Genomic DNA, 20,770 nt, shown 5'->3' with positions numbered 1-20,770 from the left:
TTTTATACTTTTTCAACTTTTCTTAAGTACTACTCCGTAGAAAATTTTGAGAAATAAAAAAATTAAGAATAAAAATAAAATACATTGATTGTTTGAATTGTTTTTTCTAGATCTTTTCATGTTCGATCTTTTCGGAGGCAGCTTGCCTCAAATTTGACAGTGGATTGCAAGGGTGCAGTTCAATGATTTCTGATTTTCTTTTGGATCCGGATTCGTTCATTGGGTAGAGATCGTCAAGCCTAACAACTTAATTTGTACAGAATTACGTTGATTAGATATCGATCAATAACTAATCCGGGTGAGTTTATCTTGGCAAAAATGTTTTTTTACTTGGTTGCTCTTAACGCTACCATGTGATCTTCTTGTAGTAGCTGCATGCGGTGAGTGTATTTTTCTATACTTTCGTTACTACAATAACTTATAAAAAATGTTAGGATATATAACTCTCAGTCCACGAAAAGAACCTTTTATCGAAATTTATAGTAACAAATTAGCAAGCAGTTCGAATGAGAGTAGCATGATTTTTATTGTCCATCTCAAAGCCCAAAAAGTTGTCAAAAACGTACCCAAACAAAACAAGTGTGGATTGGTACAAAACATCAAGAAATACTCAGCTTGCCGCAATCAAAATCAGCCCTCTTCAACAGCAATCCAGCCATGAAAGAACCCAACACTTTATCCCTCAAGAAACTCACCACCACCGCATTACTCTGCTGCACAAAACCCACCATGTAAGCAGTGCAAACGAGCACAATCCCTCTCCACTTCCTCTCTTTGGCAAACTTCTTCATCCCCATCTCAATCCTCTCGTACTCCTCCTTCCCATCTCCCTCTTTCGCTTCGGCAGTGCTTGAATTTTTCATCAAGGCCTCTGCTAAACACCTAGCTAAAACGACACCGTCTTCTAACGCAGAGCACCCGCCCTGCCTGATGTCTGGTGTCATCGGGTGGAACGCGTCGCCAGTGACACAAACATTGCCTTTGCTGATATTTGCCCATAAAAGCTCCCAGGGACGTCCGGACCTTAATGGAGAATAAGTAATACTGTCTAGTTCGGTAATCTCCACAATAGCCTTAACTTTGTCCGGTACTTTGCCAAGGTTGCTTAGTACAAATTCTTTCATCTTTGCTGAGTTTTTCTCTATCTCTTTGTCTGTATCATTCAATCAAGGCACCCAACATTATTCCGAAATTCGATCTAAGAAAGTTTGTAACACAGTAATAAGTAGTTTCTAACCTTTTGTGGAGCTAGCGAAGGTGAAAAACCAATACACAGTGCCTTCATTACAAGGGACGAAACCACATCGCACGCCCTTTCCAACGAACAGCAGGAATTTGGGCTCAAACCCATGACTGCGTTTGAAATCTGCAAACCCCCGAATGGCAGATCGACCCACGAAAGCCGGTTTCTTGAACCCAAGCCACTTTGACACAACTGAATTTACCCCATCACACCCGACCAGTACCTTTGCCTTTACTACAGACCCATTTGCAAGATGGACCATCTTAAAGCAGCCTCCTGAATCCTCCTCAATAGAAACCACTTTTGATGAGAACCTTATGGTGCCACTGGGAAGCTCGTTTTGAAGGGCTTCCAATAAGAACTTCCTTCGTACACAGCGCACTTCATGGTCTCCACTGCACGTACACCAAAAGGATTTCAACAGGAAAAATGGACCGGGAAAGAGATTTTGATCGATGCAGAAAATTTAGACGTAACATTTTTCTCAGGGACATGTCATTCCTTTTGAAGTATCGACTTATCGTACACAGTAGCTACCAGAAGAATTGTGGCAATGGTAGTTTTGAAATCAATGGTACTTGGAAAGCGTTTTTTTCTTCTAAAATTATATAGTAGGTTAATTAGCTGGGAAAATTTCAAAATACTCCCGACCTTTACTCTAAATTTCAATTAGACTCCTAACCTTTCAAAAAAGTCAATTTTACTCATAATGTTATCTTCCGTTAATCAAAACGCCTCCTTCAGTCCGAATGACTAACGGATTTCGTTAAAAACTCCGTTAAATAGCGTCCCGATCGAATTTCGATGATCCGAGCTACTCAATATGATCAGAACGTGATTTTAAAGATACCCATGAGAAATCAGCAAAAAAAATGACCGGGAAGAGTTTCATCTGAACAGTTTTTTAGTGAACAGTTAAATAAAAAATTGCTCAAATCAAGCCCTTCCCGGTCATTTTTTTTGTTTATTTCTCGTTGATACCTTTAAAATCACTTTTTAAGCACATTGAGCGGCTCGGATCATCGATATTCGATCGGAAAAGGGGAGGTGCGGACTGAAGTAAAATCTGGACGTCCTAACTTGAACAAAATCCGGATTGGTCCGTGTCACGCCCTCGAATTTTAACATAATTATAAATGATTTTCATACTAAAATACTCACAAATATCCGTACTGTACCCAAAAGATCACTGTGTTCCCATTCCCTCAATTAAGCTTCCAAGTCCATAATGTTCCAACATATTACAACATTGGCTCGACGGCCCCAGATCATCATAAGTAGCGAAGTTCGAAAAAGAATTAGTGGTTACAATATTTCGAGTCAAAAGAATTACAATTTTAGTTACAAATACATCTTTCAAAATAAATTTACAAAGATGAATAGGCAACTCCTTCGGTTAACTTTCAAAAATAATGTCCACACTCCAAGCACGCCAAGCAATGCAAGCTCTGGTTCCGGGTTAGCACCTGAAAATAATATAAGGCTTGAGCTACACTAGCCCAGTAGAAAAGTCTACGCAAACTCTATATGCAAATGAGATGAAAGATGTCGATGAAACATAGACTTTCGAATAACAAAGGGAGCATGGATGAGACACAAGTACTATATTAGAAATTTAGAACGTAAACGAACACTTCACTCTTGACAGTTAACCTATCTTTGTCCTTCGAATTCATTTTTTTACTCATCTTTCGATCTTCACGCATCCACCTCATATGGTTACGTTACAACCGCTTAGTATCTCATAAGTTCCCTATGGATCCTTGATGGGCACGCAAGAAATCTTTCACATCGTCACCTTATGATATCAATCAAAAGACATTCCGGGCATTAGGACCCCGTATACCCAATTTACATTCCGGGTGATCATGACCCCGTACATCCAATTCTCATTCCGGGTTCTCGGGACCCCGTACATCCGATTCTCATTCCGGGTTCTTAAGACCCCGTACATCTGATTCTCATGTTTTATTCTCAGCTTCAGGTTTCAAAGATATCAACATTCACAATACGTGCTTCACGTTACATCGAATAGCTATCTTTTATATCATTGTGTTCTTCACATGTTCGTAAACCGTCATTAATTCCCCTTTAAGCAATCTACTAACCTTTTACTTCAAGTTAAACCCATGACCCACGCATCAACTACTCACTGCGGTTTTCAGTTCAAATTAGGCGGTAGCATATCACATTATATTCGTAATCCATTAAAGTCAATCCGTTGATCCTAGTTTCCGTGATAATTAACTCAATAAGTTCATTCAAGTCCATCGGGCATGTTTTTAGGTATGAAATATGTATTATTCTCCAAACACTAGAAATGATGCGTAAACGAACCCAATAGAGTCAATGAAAAGCTTCGACACGCGAGTTGAAGGATATAGGAAAGCAGCTGAAAGATACTGCAGCAGCTCAAGGAAGCAGCTGAAAGCAGCTCAAACTCCTAGTCTCCTACCGGTAGGTAGGCAAGTCCTACCGGTAGAACTTGAAGACAGAAAGGCCAACATTTCGGTAGAACCTAGACCTACCGGTAGGTGAACAAGTCCTACCGGTAGAAACTCCAATTCACGCAACCTACCGGTAGGCAAGCAAGTCCTACCGGTAGAACTTGGAAACAGAAAGGTCAACATTCGAATTTGTGCTTGACCTACCGGTAGGTATGGAATTCCTACCGGTAGAAGTTCGATACGTTGAGCAGCTTTTGAGCTGCTGCTGTACGTTTGAGCTGGTTACGAAGAAATTTCTCAATTGTTCTACCGGTAGGGAAAAGGCTCCTACCGGTAGGGAATCGATTTTCTTGTAAAGTAACAACGTTCTACCGGTAGAAAGGACAGGCCTACCGGTAGGAATCTAGGAAAAACAGACAATTCTAACAGCAACTACGAATTTTCAATCCAAACTTAAACACGACATTACAAGCACGATTCATGCACCAAATCACCCATAAAACATATAAAGAGAGGTAGAATTCCCTACCTCGAGTATCCAAGCCGAAACCAAAGAGATTCTGCAAGCCCTAGCTTCCGGAATCCCAACCGAGCTAAATACACCGAACCGAGCTCTATCCAATGCGTTACGAGCCCGATTACACAAGTAGAAAATGGAGTTGAGGTTGATAGTTTTGGGTTTTGAGTTTAGAGGCGAGTTTTTGGGTGAGAGAGTGAGAGAGATGAAGAGAGCCGGGAGAGGAGAGAGAGAACCGAGAGATGGAGAGGGAGGAGAGAAATGAATTTTCTCTCCTGGCACACACACATATACACACATGCACTATATTACACTAACACCCACATTTTTCATACTCTTGCACATTAACCCGCAACCACAAATTCCACACTAAACCATCACTTATCCCTTTATAAAATATTAAAATTAAAATAAGGAAATTTACGGGTCTCTACATTCTACCCTCCTTAAAGAAATTTCGTCCCGAAATTTGCCAAACCAGGTCCAACGCTACCAAGTATCATATTGATACGCAAAATCACAACAACTTACATATACAACGGTTCAATAATCATGAAAGTGCTATGTCATACTCACATCAATCAACTAAAACGAAGGTGGATATCTCCTTCGAACTTCGTCCCCCTTTCCCCATGTAAACTCATATTAATCGTATCGTATTGCCTCTCAAAACTTGGCTACACAAATCTAGGATACGTGTCGGATTCTCACCTTAGGACACGTCGGCTTTTAACTCAACTTCGGACCTCTCTAACACATGCAACGGATTCGTTTCATACTTCTTCAATACCTATGTATTAAAATGCATCAAGAATACCCGATAGTCCAATTGACTTCCCGAGACTTCCATCTGGAATGGGCGGTGATCAATCGCCTCTTCCAACTGGATTTCGTCGGTTGTCGCCTGGGTATCCGAAAGACACGCACCGTATCCGATACATAACGTATTCTTCAAACTATAAAAGCTCCTCCTTTTTCTGCCTCAACGAAACTAACCTCAACGCGGCAATAATTTACGAAATACGTCCTCCCACTTCGAATGACAAAGGGGTATCAACAACGGTCAACATCATCCTTCGGTTATCTCAAACGAAACAATGAGCTTCAAGACTCAGACAACACTGATCAAGGACTCAAAGAATGGAGACGAGGCATCCGGAATCCAAGGAACACATGAAATCTTTAAATTCGCTAAACAACCAACTCAACGTACCGAGGAACATAGAAATAACCGATCGTAACCTTCTCATTACTCTACAAGCCAAATGAGTTGGTGAACAATCTCTTGCAAATGATAGATTTCAATACTGAGGACAAACACATAGCAACAGGACAGCTCACTAAGTAAACGAACTGATGCAAGATCGACAATGTGTCCAATACCAAGGATAAGCAAAACTTCTAACAGAGTGAAATTGAGCAATATAGAATGAGTTTTATACTTTCAGAGTCGAGGGACTACCACGAAGGCTACAAATCTGAACATCACAGAGACCAACTACAACAAGTGAATTTGAATCGAACAATAACTATAAATCAATATCAACCAATAGGTCACCAAAAAAAAAATTTGTCTCCAATAAGTGAGTGTTAAGACACAAGAACTTGAATAGAGTAGCAGTTTTCAATAAATAGACCAGAGGCTGCAATGACGGAATTTAGACCAATCGATAAAGTCTAAATGAGCAAGCCGATATGAAGCAAAAGTAAGTTCAAATCTCGTAACTTCAACGTTGAGGAGTCACAACAAACTGTAATGCTAAAGTAGGCAAAAATGGCAAGTCCGCATCTAATGGCACCAATGAATTTGTATAATATGGAATATGGAAAATCTTTAAAGCGGCCACAAACTCAATGCACCAACTCATAATAAACCCAAGAATCTAGGAAAAGAAACTTCATCTGCCCCACTAGTCCACGAGTCTAGGAAACTAGTACATACGCCTTGGCAAACGAGTATCCTGATACCAATGATAAGCACAATATAAAAGATAGCGCCAAAACTAACGAATGATGCGCAACCATACTTAGACTAATACCGAAAGGTGCATAACTCTTGATAATCTAGAACGAAATAGTATAGAACAAACTATATACCTCCAAGGCTGAGGACTATATCAGATTTTTTTTTTTTTTTTAAACGCCCGAGAGAGGCCACAATCACAACAAGATTTGAATTTGACAACACAAAAGGATGCGATGTCGTTGAAGACATCACTACTAACTTAGCTTTAATAGATAGGGGCTGTAACAACAGAGATCAAGTGAATAGCTACTGCAAACTAAGAAACTTGTAACCATAGCAATAGAATTTCAATTCGACTAACGAGATTTTATACCATGAATCGTAACATAAGGGGTAGAATGAGAATAATAGACGAGAAGTACTCATAGATTTCAACAATAGTTACTTCAAAATCAATAGTAGGTACACCACATGGTACTTCATGACAAGGATTCGTGTAGCACAGAGTAGCACTTGAAAGGATCGTGTGGTAATAGATGCAGATGTCAAAATCTATTCAAGCTAATGAACAAACGACTTCATGGATAGCAAGCCCAGATACAATTTTCAATCAAGGTTCAACTAAACCATAGAGAGAAGAGCGGGAAAAGAAAAACTCGGATGAAGACACGCTCGACATATAGCAAGCAATCACTGGCATAGCCAATCTTTTCTCAAGACAAGACCAAACCTCACCTCACGTAAGACACTGAGATCACAGACAAAACGATAACCTGAAACAACCAACTCATTGTCTCGGCTAATACTATCTGGAGGTGTTACTCAACAAATAAGAATGGTCTAGGAATCCTTGGTGTTCAAATTCAAGTAAAAGAAAAGATGCAAACCACGGAAAGATGATATGTTCCCAAATTAAAAGAATCCTAGCAAAGGATTAAACGAGAGAGGAGAAATTACCCCACACATCTGGTGTCTCTGGAGTTTGAGAAATGGTAAAACTCGCTCCTCGCTCAGCGCGTGACCCTTGACCCGAAGTAGACTGGAATTGGGAGTGATGTCGAACTAGACTCTGCCCTGGTCTCACTGAACTAGGCCCACTATGCTCTCCTACTTTTTGAGGGCATCTTCTCGCAAGATGATCAGGTGCACCGCAAATGAAACATGTCTTCTGTTGTTGTGAACACTGAGCACGAAAGTGACCTAACTGACCACACCGATGGCACACTATTTGCGGTTTGACAAAAGCTCCATGACTTCCCGAAGAAGTAGGCGGCCCCAAACTCTGTTGAACATGCAATGATTGATGTGGTTCTCGCTGTCGCTTTCTCCCTTGGCTCTCAGAACTTCTCGAAGGTAAACTTGCACTAGAGGTCGGTTGCTTAGTTTCCCACACTTTTGGTTCTCCCTGCGCACCCACTGGATTCTCAACACTCCTTGCACATTCAACAATCTCGGAAAACCTTCCAATGCGCTGGCTCACAGCCAACAACTTAATGGATGGGTGTAATCCCTTCTCAAAACGCCTACACTTTCTTTCTTCTGATGCCACTAATTCCGGAGCAAAACGGGACAGAGACTGAAATTTCGTAGCATATTCGGAGACGGTCATATTACCTTGTTCTAGTTTCTCAAATTGTTCTCTAAGTTGCTCGCGATACGTTTCTGGAAAATATTGATTCTCGAAGAGTTCTTCAAACTCAGCCCAAGTCAAGTTCTCTGCATCAGGTTCATTTATTCGATTAACCGCCCTTGCCATTCTCCTAGCGTCTCTTCTTGCTCCTAAAACCGATTCCCACCACTCATTCGCCTCGCCAGTAAGTTGAATGGCCACAATGCTCACTCGTAGGTCATCTTCAGTAATCCTAAGAGCGTTAAAGATTTTACGAACTTGTGCAAGCCAATGGTCAGCCACAAGAGGATCGCTACTCTCCCCATCAAACTCTGGTGGTTTCATACGATGGAATGCCCTCATTGCTTCCATGGCACGGTCATTCGTGTTAGCCCTAAGTGCTGGGTTCAGAAGATTCGACTCTGCGAGTGCCGCTATAATCTCCCTAGCAAGGTTATTCTCACGTCTCGGAGGCATCGCGCTACAAGGATTGAAAACATAACACAATCAACGACAACAACTATCAACAATAACAACCACGACTCCACCGTGTGACTAAACGTCCGACTTTCCCAACACAAGCCAACCATGCTTTGACAATCTACATTATCGTAAATGCAATGTGATGCCAATGTACTGACTCCTTAATGCAAGCACACATATCATGTAAAAATTTTGCTATGATTTTGAACCCATGAGACTAAAGTCTCCCCACGGTCTCAAAGTATTCAAACCTAGACGCTCTGATACCAAGTTGTCACGCCCTCGAATTTTAACATAATTATAAATGATTTTCATACTAAAATACTCACAAATATCCGTACTGTACCCAAAAGATCACTGTGTTCCCATTCCCTCAATTAAGCTTCCAAGTCCATAATGTTCCAACATATTACAACATTGGCTCGACGGCCCCAGATCATCATAAGTAGCGAAGTTCGAAAAAGAATTAGTGGTTACAATATTTCGAGTCAAAAGAATTACAATTTTAGTTACAAATACATCTTTCAAAATAAATTTACAAAGATGAATAGGCAACTCCTTCGGTTAACTTTCAAAAATAATGTCCACACTCCAAGCACGCCAAGCAATGCAAGCTATGGTTCCGGGTTAGCACCTGAAAATAATATAAGGCTTGAGCTACACTAGCCCAGTAGAAAAGTCTACGCAAACTCTATATGCAAATGAGATGAAAGATGTCGATGAAACATAGACTTTCGAATAACAAAGGGAGCATGGATGAGACACAAGTACTATATTAGAAATTTAGAACGTAAACGAACACTTCACTCTTGACAGTTAACCTATCTTTGTCCTTCGAATTCATTTTTTTACTCATCTTTCGATCTTCACGCATCCACCTCATATGGTTACGTTACAACCGCTTAGTATCTCATAAGTTCCCTATGGATCCTTGATGGGCACGCAAGAAATCTTTCACATCGTCACCTTATGATATCAATCAAAAGACATTCCGGGCATTAGGACCCCGTATACCCAATTTACATTCCGGGTGATCATGACCCCGTACATCCAATTCTCATTCCGGGTTCTCGGGACCCCGTACATCCGATTCTCATTCCGGGTTCTTAAGACCCCGTACATCTGATTCTCATGTTTTATTCTCAGCTTCAGGTTTCAAAGATATCAACATTCACAATACGTGCTTCACGTTACATCGAATAGCTATCTTTTATATCATTGTGTTCTTCACATGTTCGTAAACCGTCATTAATTCCCCTTTAAGCAATCTACTAACCTTTTACTTCAAGTTAAACCCATGACCCACGCATCAACTACTCACTGCGGTTTTCAGTTCAAATTAGGCGGTAGCATATCACATTATATTCGTAATCCATTAAAGTCAATCCGTTGATCCTAGTTTCCGTGATAATTAACTCAATAAGTTCATTCAAGTCCATCGGGCATGTTTTTAGGTATGAAATATGTATTATTCTCCAAACACTAGAAATGATGCGTAAACGAACCCAATAGAGTCAATGAAAAGCTTCGACACGCGAGTTGAAGGATATAGGAAAGCAGCTGAAAGATACTGCAGCAGCTCAAGGAAGCAGCTGAAAGCAGCTCAAACTCCTAGTCTCCTACCGGTAGGTAGGCAAGTCCTACCGGTAGAACTTGAAGACAGAAAGGCCAACATTTCGGTAGAACCTAGACCTACCGGTAGGTGAACAAGTCCTACCGGTAGAAACTCCAATTCACGCAACCTACCGGTAGGCAAGCAAGTCCTACCGGTAGAACTTGGAAACAGAAAGGTCAACATTCGAATTTGTGCTTGACCTACCGGTAGGTATGGAATTCCTACCGGTAGAAGTTCGATACGTTGAGCAGCTTTTGAGCTGCTGCTGTACGTTTGAGCTGGTTACGAAGAAATTTCTCAATTGTTCTACCGGTAGGGAAAAGGCTCCTACCGGTAGGGAATCGATTTTCTTGTAAAGTAACAACGTTCTACCGGTAGAAAGGACAGGCCTACCGGTAGGAATCTAGGAAAAACAGACAATTCTAACAGCAACTACGAATTTTCAATCCAAACTTAAACACGACATTACAAGCACGATTCATGCACCAAATCACCCATAAAACATATAAAGAGAGGTAGAATTCCCTACCTCGAGTATCCAAGCCGAAACCAAAGAGATTCTGCAAGCCCTAGCTTCCGGAATCCCAACCGAGCTAAATACACCGAACCGAGCTCTATCCAATGCGTTACGAGCCCGATTACACAAGTAGAAAATGGAGTTGAGGTTGATAGTTTTGGGTTTTGAGTTTAGAGGCGAGTTTTTGGGTGAGAGAGTGAGAGAGATGAAGAGAGCCGGGAGAGGAGAGAGAGAACCGAGAGATGGAGAGGGAGGAGAGAAATGAATTTTCTCTCCTGGCACACACACATATACACACATGCACTATATTACACTAACACCCACATTTTTCATACTCTTGCACATTAACCCGCAACCACAAATTCCACACTAAACCATCACTTATCCCTTTATAAAATATTAAAATTAAAATAAGGAAATTTACGGGTCTCTACAGTCCGCACCTCTACTTTTCCCAATCGAATTTCGATGATCCGAGCCGCTCAATATGATTAGAACGTGATATTAAGGGTATCCGCAAAAAATCAATAAAAAAAAAAAAGATCGGGAAAGGCTAAATTTGAGCAATTTTTTTATTGAACTATTCAATAAAAAACTGTTCAGATGAAGCCCTTCCCGATCATTTTTTTTCTGATTTTTCGCGAGTACCCTTAAAATTATATTCTGAACACATTGAGCGGCTTAGATCATCGAAATTCGTTCCGAAAAGGAGGGGACTTGATTTGAGCAGTTTTTTGATTTTTTTAAAAGGTTGGGAGTCTAATTGAAATTTAAAATAAAGGTTCAGGGGTATTTTAAAATATTCCCTAATTAGCTCAACCACGACATTCGGTATGAGTTCTCTATTCTCTATGTCGGCTTTCTGCTTGTGTATTGTTACTCTTTATGAAATTATGAGCTGCAATAGCAGTTCTATTAGTTCCAACAAAAGGACTAGAAAAGGCCGCATCATTCAGAAAGCGATTCTTGTACAAATATTATGTTCGCTTGACGTTACCCAAAAATGTATCACTACCTTAGGCCACCCGAAGGCCAACCGACTCGCCCGCAGCGAGTCCCGCATCATTCGGAAAGCGATTCTTGTACAAATATTATGTTCGCTTGACGTTACCCATAAATGTATCACTACCTTAGGCCACCCGAAGGCCGACCGACGCGCCCTTATATAACTTTCAAGTCAAAACTAAAAACTATTTGCACAAATGTGTGCTTTGAACTTCTCCATGCAAAACTTACTGGCTTGCTTTGGTCGTAAATGACATTTCTGAAGTGGGGAGCCCCGAGGTTATAGATGAAGCCACTATTCTGTACAAATCACAAAACACATAGGCTAATAAGTAGCGAACGAAAGACATTCATCAAAAGCATGGGGAAGTAGGGTTTGGTTTGGAATGCATAATTTTGTGGCCGTTTCCGTTTGAGAGGTAGGGGATCGTGTACGCCACATGCCTGAAATTGAGGTACGAGAGGGATAGGATGGGCTTCTACAAATTATAATCTAAGAACGTACTTATTTGAATAGATAATCTTCCAATAAAATAAAGTATTACGTTCCTGTCTCTAATTATTCAATCCTAACAAAATTCGAAGCGTTATGTCCAATATCTCATAAGATTTGTCTTTTCGCATCATTTTGAATCACTAGATTTACTGTTTCGAAAAAATATGCATAATTCTCTAGGCTATTAGCATTTAGTAAACACGATCAATCATGAAAAGACCCAATTTGAATTTACCCATAGAGTCGATCATGTTGTTGGCGGAGGGCGTCACCGATGCCGATTTCATCCAATGCCCTCCAAGCGTTTGTCCATGTTGTAAATGCAAATCCAGACACTCTTAAACTCTCTGATGATTCCAGTACCAAACTCCGGATTCCTAACCTGCCAAAAAAATTAGTACTTACATCTATGTAGCAGACACTTCGTCGGAGGTCACGTATCTGTGTCCGACACTTGTGGAACACTGATACTATCCAGACACGAGTTCCACTCAAATTTAAAGTGTCGTATTTTATCTCAATGTCTTCTGTTTGGACACTCCCAGCACTTTAAAAAATGCTCCGGACACTGCAGAAAAACAAGTTGGGGTGACAAACGAAATAGTAGGATCTAATTAGGGGAGCTGTATTTTTGTGTGTGACAGATCATGGTTTATTAGTTAGAAAGACACACAGATGATGAGTACAATTTAAGGTATATGTGGTATTGCATATTTTTAAAATATAGCCTTACTTTGTTAGTTTTAATTGTACACGCATATGTTTTTTTTTTTAAAATGTGTCCGCGAACGTTTCGTGCCCTCTAATTTTTTGAAATTTACGTGTTGGGGTGTCGTGTCACGTGCCCGTGTCTATGCGACATAGACTTGCACCTTCTGAAAATGATGAAAACCATATATGCTTATGGGTACCTGTGAAGTCCTAAGGATGTGGCGAGACCGGCAATCCCGGCTCCAACAATCACGATTTCTGCTTCAACCCCTTCCATGGTATTTCTGAGACTGTTTTCTATGTTTGAAGAAAAGATAAAGAGGGAAAAGGACAGAAAGACTCGGATGCATCACAACTCACAAGGAACCCACAACACAACAGTACATAAAGAGCAATATACCTAAAGAGGAAGGTTGTAAAAAGAAGATGTCACATATGACTGTTAATACTTGTGGGAGATGAAGACGCCATAGGTGAAACCTTTTTCTTAGTCGTGTGTTTCAATGGGCTAGACGCACACATCAATCGATCAATCATATACATACATACTATAAGTAAATGTGTTTTTTCTTCAAAAACTTCCAAACCTTCGATTTTAATTTTCTACATTTTTTTTTATGTTTATACAAAATAGAGAGAGAGAAAAAAATGTGGGGGAGTGGGAGAGAGAGAGAGAAGCGTGGGGAAGTGGGGGAGAGAGAGGAACGTGGGAGAGGGAGGGAGAGAGAGACTTGGAGGTTGAATATGGAGGAAAAAAGGTTGAATATGGAGGAAAAATTATTCTGTGTCCTCCCAGAGGTAACGTCACGTGGTACTCCAAATTTACTTTCTACCACACATATGTCTTTCAATGCATAAAACGAGACCAGTGCTTCCGTGCATCGAACACAGGACCAAAAAAATATTAAGTTATCTTTTTTATCACTAGAGTTGTGCCCGTTCGATACACAAGACCGAAAAAAACCAATGTGATTTTTTTATCACGTGCATTGAACGGGCACAAACACTAATGTATATATACATGAGGATGGGAGTAGGATCTCCTCTTATGCTTATAAAATGACATAGCCCATTATGGGTTCAAATTAACCATATAACACTAAGCCCACACTTAACGAAATTTATACTATTAATAAAATTAAGTGCATGAAAATGACCTATTACAAAATGGTGATCATTAACCAAATGAGTCTAAACAAATACTCTGTAAATTTGATAGTCGAACTAATCTAGAACTTTTAATATAAATGAATATGCTAGTCCACAAAATATAGTAGAATAAATCCAAGAATGACTTCCCTAGATTTTAAAAAAATTTATATAAACACCCAAGGGTGGCTTCAGAATTTAGTTCAACGATAACGAAAACAAAAATAAATTTTTCGTATACAAAGCTTTGGATAAAATAAACATATTTATTTTGATTGAAAATGAATTGGATCTAATTTATTTTGTTTTGTTAAGCTATACTATCTATATAACTCACAAATAAAGTGGTGTTCCTTTAGTTTGCCTACCTATAAACAATTCATTGCCGACATGCAATATGAAAGAGAAATCTAATTGTTTGTAAACAACAATACAAATCTTAATGCAAGTTTTTGAGTCCAGAGGGTTCGGTCGAACCCCCTCAACTATAAGTGCAGTTGCCCCTGAAAACCAATTATTTTTTGATATGAATAAGTGGATAGGCTACTCAATTAACTTAATTACCTGCCGGGAGCATTGTCCCCAGCATCACCTAGTCGTGCAAGAGATCCATTGCACTTATGTGCGAGGCCGAAACTTAGGTCCCACCGCGTGTTTTGAGCATGAAAGGAGTAAGTTTAGCCCCCGCAAAGCAGCTGCAGAGACTTGAACACAATTACTTGAGTAAGAAAATTAGAATACTTATCCATTGATCCAATCACTTGCTGTAAAGCCAATCCAATCTTGAGTACCTATGCAATGACCTCAGAAAAAGCCAAGGATAGAGATTTATAATGCTGAAGACAGCCATTACGTACATAAGTTTGGACACAAGTGGAGTGGGTATACATTCAATGTAGGATTCAAGAGGCTATTAGTCAAACAAGTCGATCTCAAGACTCTCAACAGCCAGAAGTTTTTTAATGCAAGATTGGGTACCACGTACGTGGTGGTACCCAACGAGTATCCGAGCCTTCCAAATGTGTTTGAGACGGTCCAGAGCCAAACACTCTCTCTCCCCCTCAATCGATCACTCTATCTCTTCTTTCTCTCTCTCAGGGCCGGCTCTGAGATTTTGGAAGCCTAAGACGGTCTTCGAAAGTGAGGCCCTTAATAATTGTAAACGAAAATCAAATAAAAAGTCAATCACACTGAATAATTTTGATTCGGATATAGTATTTGTTTGTAATGAGAAGTACAGGAGTAGTAGCGTTTAAGGGGGCAAAAAGATACATCCATACATCCACCACACTGAATAATTTTGAAAGGCCCCAGATATTTTTGGCGATCCCGTGACCTTTTATTCCTCCTTTTTGTTTTTTTTCTTTTGTTTTTTCCTGCATTCCGTGTTCCATTTTTCTGGGCCATTAGGGCTTAATTATAAAATATCTTATTGGGTTTAAAATTGGTCCCTAAAACAACACATATATATTAAGTCCTAAAAATAAGTGGGGCCCTATTTTTTTGACATTTTTGAGGGGCTTAAGGCCCACGCCTCTTGGGCCTTAGCCCAAAGCCGGCAGTGCTCTCTCTCTCTCTCTCTCTCTCTAAATCATCATGACCATCCAAAACATGCTTGGCCGGCTCGGATGTGTGCTCAGGTCCACGTGGACTATACCTTATTTCCATCCAAAAACTTCTCCTCAACAGCAGCCAAAAAAAAACACAAATTATGTCGCTTTTGTGTAAGTTTTCGTGGGCAATTAGAGTCATGAGACTATGTGGATTCAATTATTGTTGGCAGAAGAAGTACACTGCATTTGTGCAAGAAGGTATGTGCCAGACTTGTTTGTAGAAATCTTGGTAATGACATTTCAGAATAACCCGTAGCGATGCGTGGAATGAAATTCAGAAGTGTCACTATTTGATAGGAGCCCACTTTTGTTGCTGTCCGTTGTCCGCAAAATGAGAAGATGGAGGTTGCGTATATATTCATATAATTACGTTTTGTCGTGGGTTATTTTTTAATTCAAAAGATGAAAGTTTGGACCGACTCTATTGTGGTTTTCAAATGGAAGCCAATGAGATATTATTGTTATGGGCCATATTGTTCAATTTGTTTAAAGAAATCTTTACATTATCTGTATAAAATACAAAGTTGGACGAATGCCGGTAGGTGCCTAAGGCTCCATTCCAGAAACTTTCGATTTTAAAAAATAAGTACTTATTTTGAAACTTCTCCAAGAAAAAAAAGAAGGATTGTTTCACAAAGCCCAAATAAGCAGTTTGTTTCACAATTTCAAACTCAAAAATAATATAAATGAAAAATAATTTTTCAAATTTGTTTGCACCGTATTAATGATCTCAATGAGATCTATCAAACAAAATCCATATTGATAGAAAAATTATTTGCGTAAGTACATGATTTTTGAGCTTGAAATTGTCTTCTTAAAAAATAAGTATTTATTCACCATTTTGTAGAACATGCCTTATTATTATTAGACAAAAAATAAGTTATTAAACCCGTTCTGAAACGGAGCCTAACTAAATTTTGTCACTAAATTTGGTCAAATTTCATTGCAAGAAGATCCAAAAAGAAGTACTAAAGTCTCCAATTGAATGCCCAAAAAGTTGTGCAAAAAAACAAAGACACACAAGTGCTGATTGGTTCAACTTCAAGAAACACTCAGCTTGCCACAATCAAAATCAGCCATCTTCAACAACATTCCAGCCAGAAAAGTAGCCAACACTTTATCCCTCAAGAAATTCACCACAACCCCACTACTCTGTTGTACAGAACCCATCATATAAGCAGCACTGATGAGCACAAACCCTCTCCACCTCCTCTCTCTAGCAAACAACTTCAACCCTTTCTCAATCCTCTTGTCCTCTTTCCCAACTCCCTCTTCCGTTCCGCCGCTCAGCTTTTCCTTCAAGGCCTCTGCTAAACACCTAGCCAGAACGACACTGTCTTCCAGTGCAGCGCACCCGCCCTGCCCGATGTCTGGTGTCATCGGGTGGAGCGCGTCGCCCGCGACACAGACATTGCCTTTGCTTGTATTTGCCCAGAAAAGCTCCCACGGACGTCTGAAGCCTAACGGAGAACAAGCAATATTGTGGAGTTCAGTGATCTCCACAGCAGCTTTTACTTTGTCTGGTACTTTGCCAAGGTTGCTAAGTACAAATTCTTTCATCTGAGCTGGGTTTTCCTCCACCTCTTTGTCTATATCGTTCAACGAATGCATAACATTAATAAAAGAAGGTAATTATTAGTACACCAAATTCTATGGGTTTATGGATCCTCTTGTCCCAGATTCCTATGCCCTTGTATCCCAATGCGCTCCCAACAGTAGAAGAATCATGTAAGAATCTCGAGAAATGATCAATGAGTAGATGTGCATTGGGCTAGAGAGGCATTAGGATTTTGGAACAAATCAGGATCGCGTGCCAACATACAATTGAAGGAGCGCCCCCCCATAATTCGCATAGGGAAATCGAAAATTTCGAAATGTAGTCTAAAAAAGTTTTTAAAACCGATAATCTGGAGCTTTCAGCACACTTATGTGACCGGCTTTGCGCACCTAGTTTTTTTGTTTGCATACAAGCAAAATATGGCATGAGAGGCTTCTAACCTTTAGTGGAGGGAGTGCACCTAGTTTTTTTGTTTGCATACAAGCAAAATATGGCATGAGAGGCTTCTAACCTTTAGTGGAGGGAGTGAACGTGAAAAACCAAAACACAGTGTCTTCATTACAAGGGATGAAACCGGATCGCACGCCCTTTCCGAAGAACTGCAGGAATTTGGGCTCAAACCCGTGGCTGCCTTTGAAATCTGCAAACCCCCTAATGGCGGATCGGCCCACGAAAGTCGGTTTCTTGAAGCCCAACCACTTTGACACCACTGAATTCACCCCATCACACCCAATCAGCACCTTGGCTTTTACTACGGAACCATTGGCAAGATGGACCAGCTTAAAGCAACCTCCTGATTCCTCCTCTTGAATAGAAACCACTTTGGATGAGAACCTTATGGTGCCACTGGGAAGCTCCTTCTGAAGGGCTTCCAGTAACACCTTCCTTCTTACGCATCGAACTTCGTGGTGTCCACTGCACACCGAAAGGAAGAAAGTGAGAAAAAATGGACCTTGGGGAGAAACAATTTCGATGCAGAAAATTCAGAAGTAGTAACATTTTTCTCAAGGGAAACGAGATCCATTTTGAAGTATTGTGCACATAAAAGAATGTGGCAATGGTAATTCTGAAATCAATGGTACTGTCTAAACTCAAAGCCATATGCACAGTGTGTGCTTAAACTTCTCCATGGAAAACTCACCGGCTCGCTTTGGTCGTAAATGATATTTCTGAAGTGGGAAGCCCCGAAATCGTAGATGCAGCCACTATCCTGGACACATCTCAAAACACGAAACAGGCAGTGTTTATTACTAGTAGTAAACAAAAGCATTCATCAAAAGCAACAAGGTGTGGGAAGTAGGGGTATGGAATGCATAATTTCTTGGCTTATTTTTGTGTGAAAATGTAAACCTGCTTTATGTGGATGCGGATCGTTCATTTATGAGGAACAGGTACAGAATCGTGTTACGGCACATGCTTGAAATTGCGGTACGGTAGGAGTAGGCAAGAAGTAGACTTCTACAGATTATATTTTGAGAAAGCATTTTATTTCAACAGATAATCTTCCAATAAAACAGAGAGTATGACATGCTACTTGTCTAATTATTCAATTATCACAAATCTAGAGGAAAAACTTCAGGATCACTTTGAATCACTAGATTCACCATTTTGAACGTAGGTATACCATATTTGGTTACCACGTGGCGGTACCCAGTGCGCATCCAAGCCGTCCAAACTTGTTTTGGACGGCCCATAACCAAACACTCTCTCTCCCCCTCAGCTAACCACTCTCTCTCCTCTTTCTCTCTCTCTCAAATCCTAGCCGTCCAAAACATGTTGGGACAACTCGGATGCGAGCTCGGATACCACATGGACTATATACTATTTGCACCCAAAAACTTCTCAAGTAGAAGATCCAATTTGGAGAAAATGATATTTACCTGGCGGTACCCAACGCGCATCCGAGCCGTCCAAACGTGTTTTGGACGGCTCAGATCTGAACACTTTCTCTCCCCCTCAGCCGACCACTCTCTCTCCTCCTTCTCTCTCTAAAATCTTGGCCATTCAAAACACGTTCGGACGACTTGATTGCGTGCTCGGGTACTAGTACCACGTGAACTATACCCTATTTGCACCCAAAAACTTCTCAAGTTGAAGACCCAATTTGGAGAAAATGATATTTACCCATAGAGTTGGTGATGTTGTTGGCGGAGAGAGTCGCCGAGGCCGATTTCATCCAATGCTCTCCAAGCGTTTGTCCATGTTGCGATTGCAAATCCAGTCACTCTCAAACTCTCTGATGACTCCAGTACCAAGCTCCGGATTCCTAACCTACAGAAAAAATAATAATAATAATAATAATAAATAAAATTTAAAAAAAATAAAAACCAACAATTCCTAGTACTCACACCCTCTGTTTCCAAAAACATAAATGATATGAGCACAGCAACAGTTGTACAAACAGCTTGCACAGATCTGTTTTGGACCCGAATCGGGTCCAACAAAGATGATCGGAACCGCTCATTTTGTTCAAAATTTGTTTTGGCTAAATTCTGAAGCAAAGTTGGATGATTCGTAAACATCCTTACCGATATCGGACTGAGATGGTTTTTTACAACGACCGTAAAAAATAAATTTTGAACAAAATGAACGGCTCCGATCAAAACGGATCCGTGCAAGCTGCACCTCTAGCACCTCTGTGTAATTGGTCTAGACACCTGACTAGTCGGCGCCTTGGCACTATGCGGGATCCAATGCCAACATAAAAACGGCTCAGGCCCCGACTAGTCAGCCACCTAAAAAGCTAGTCCCCTCTTCCGTCCTACTGAAATTTCTGTAAAAAATAGATTACGGATATGCTTGTTGGTACCTGTGAAGTCCTAAGGATGTGGTGAGTCCAGCAATCCCAGCTCCAACAATCACAATTTCTGCTTCAACCCCTTCCATGGTAGTATTTCTGAGAGCTGTTTTCTATGTTCTATGTTTGAAGAAAAGAAAAAGAATACTGGAAGTCTGGAATAAGGAAAGACATATCACATGGAACCCATGAGACGACAGTATATAATGAGGGAGAAATCCACCTAAAAATTGTTGAACTCTTGTCAAAAGAAGATGTCACATATTTCTTCACTAGATTTTTAAAGATTATAATAAACCAAAACCAAGTTTTCGTCCATGGATATGCATGTGGGGGGATGAGCTCCTCCCCATACCTCATCCCTCCGTACCCTCCTCTATGCTTTCAATATGCATCCACATCTCGGATCCAAAAGTATGATCAGAATTGTCCATCTCGTAGAACTTGCAAAAAACTACAAGACTACGGAACACCGGAATGATCAGATATCTGAGATATATATGTGTATGTGTACGTGTTGGAATAAGTTAAACTTTGCCCATAAATTTTAAGGATAAACCGTAGAGTATATTTACCATTAAATTTGCATAACAATCTGCAACGTGTTCATGCATCTATCGATGTCAGATCATATAGATATTCTGGAGACTTGTACTTTATGTATGTCTTACGATTTAAACGGTTCGGATCATAATTTCGGACCTGAGATGTGGACGAAGGAAATAGGAGCATGGATGGATGGGGTATGGAGGGGTATGGATGTCCCACATGTAGGCTAGTCTACATTCTCACAAGGGGAGGATTGTCCTTAGCATCAGAGAGCACTTATTGCAATGTCACCAGACCAATAAAAATTTAAGGATAATAAAGATAGATAATGCTGATGGCAGCCCTTGCGTATGTAAGTTTGGACGCAAGTGTAGTGATATGCATTCCATGTGAGGATTCTTGGAGGCTATTCCCAGTAGCTGTAGTTTTTTTAAATTTTTTATAACCGGATGTCCGGGCCATCTTATGCGCACCTCCATTAATTTCGGTGCCCTA

At 40.3% G+C, this 20,770-nt stretch overlaps 1 protein-coding gene across 3 annotated transcripts; it reads right to left on the bottom strand.

Moving 5' to 3' along the window:
* Positions 1-449: 449 nt before the first annotated feature.
* Positions 450-20,503, bottom strand: LOC131327429 (monooxygenase 2-like). 3 transcript variants are annotated; one of them, XM_058360589.1, is made up of 6 exons: positions 13,059-13,184; positions 12,810-12,906; positions 12,134-12,280; positions 11,634-11,702; positions 1,238-1,638; positions 450-1,153 (listed from the first exon to the last, which is right to left on the bottom strand). In XM_058360589.1, exons 1-6 carry the CDS (start codon positions 13,150-13,152, stop codon positions 600-602), a joined length of 1,362 nt encoding a protein of 453 aa, XP_058216572.1. In that variant the 5' UTR covers positions 13,153-13,184; the 3' UTR covers positions 450-599. The 3 variants fall into 3 exon arrangements, with proteins under 3 accessions (XP_058216572.1, XP_058216573.1, XP_058216574.1); XM_058360590.1 differs by lacking the exons at positions 12,810-12,906; positions 13,059-13,184 and adding an exon at positions 19,739-19,893; XM_058360591.1 differs by lacking the exons at positions 450-1,153; positions 1,238-1,638; positions 11,634-11,702; ... (1 more) ...; positions 12,810-12,906; positions 13,059-13,184 and adding exons at positions 16,287-16,960; positions 17,441-17,844; positions 18,071-18,139; positions 19,054-19,200; positions 19,739-20,503.
* Positions 20,504-20,770: the final 267 nt, after the last annotated feature.

This window comes from Rhododendron vialii, chromosome 5a (assembly GCF_030253575.1).
Source record: "Rhododendron vialii isolate Sample 1 chromosome 5a, ASM3025357v1".
NCBI lineage: Eukaryota > Viridiplantae > Streptophyta > Magnoliopsida > Ericales > Ericaceae > Rhododendron > Rhododendron vialii.
Note: the sequence above shows the minus strand (reverse complement) of the source record. Positions and strands in the feature narration are given on the sequence as shown.

Coding starts and splice junctions, on each gene's coding strand:
- LOC131327429 (XM_058360589.1), bottom strand. CDS start 13,152: ATGTATATGATTGATCGATTGATGTGTGCGTCTAGCCCATTGAAACAC. Junction 11,703..12,133: donor CAACATGATCGACTCTATGG/GTAAATTCAAAT, acceptor TGATTTGTACAG/AATAGTGGCTTCATCTATAA. Junction 1,639..11,633: donor TTTACGACCAAAGCAAGCCA/GTAAGTTTTGCA, acceptor GTGTACGTGCAG/TGGAGACCATGAAGTGCGCT.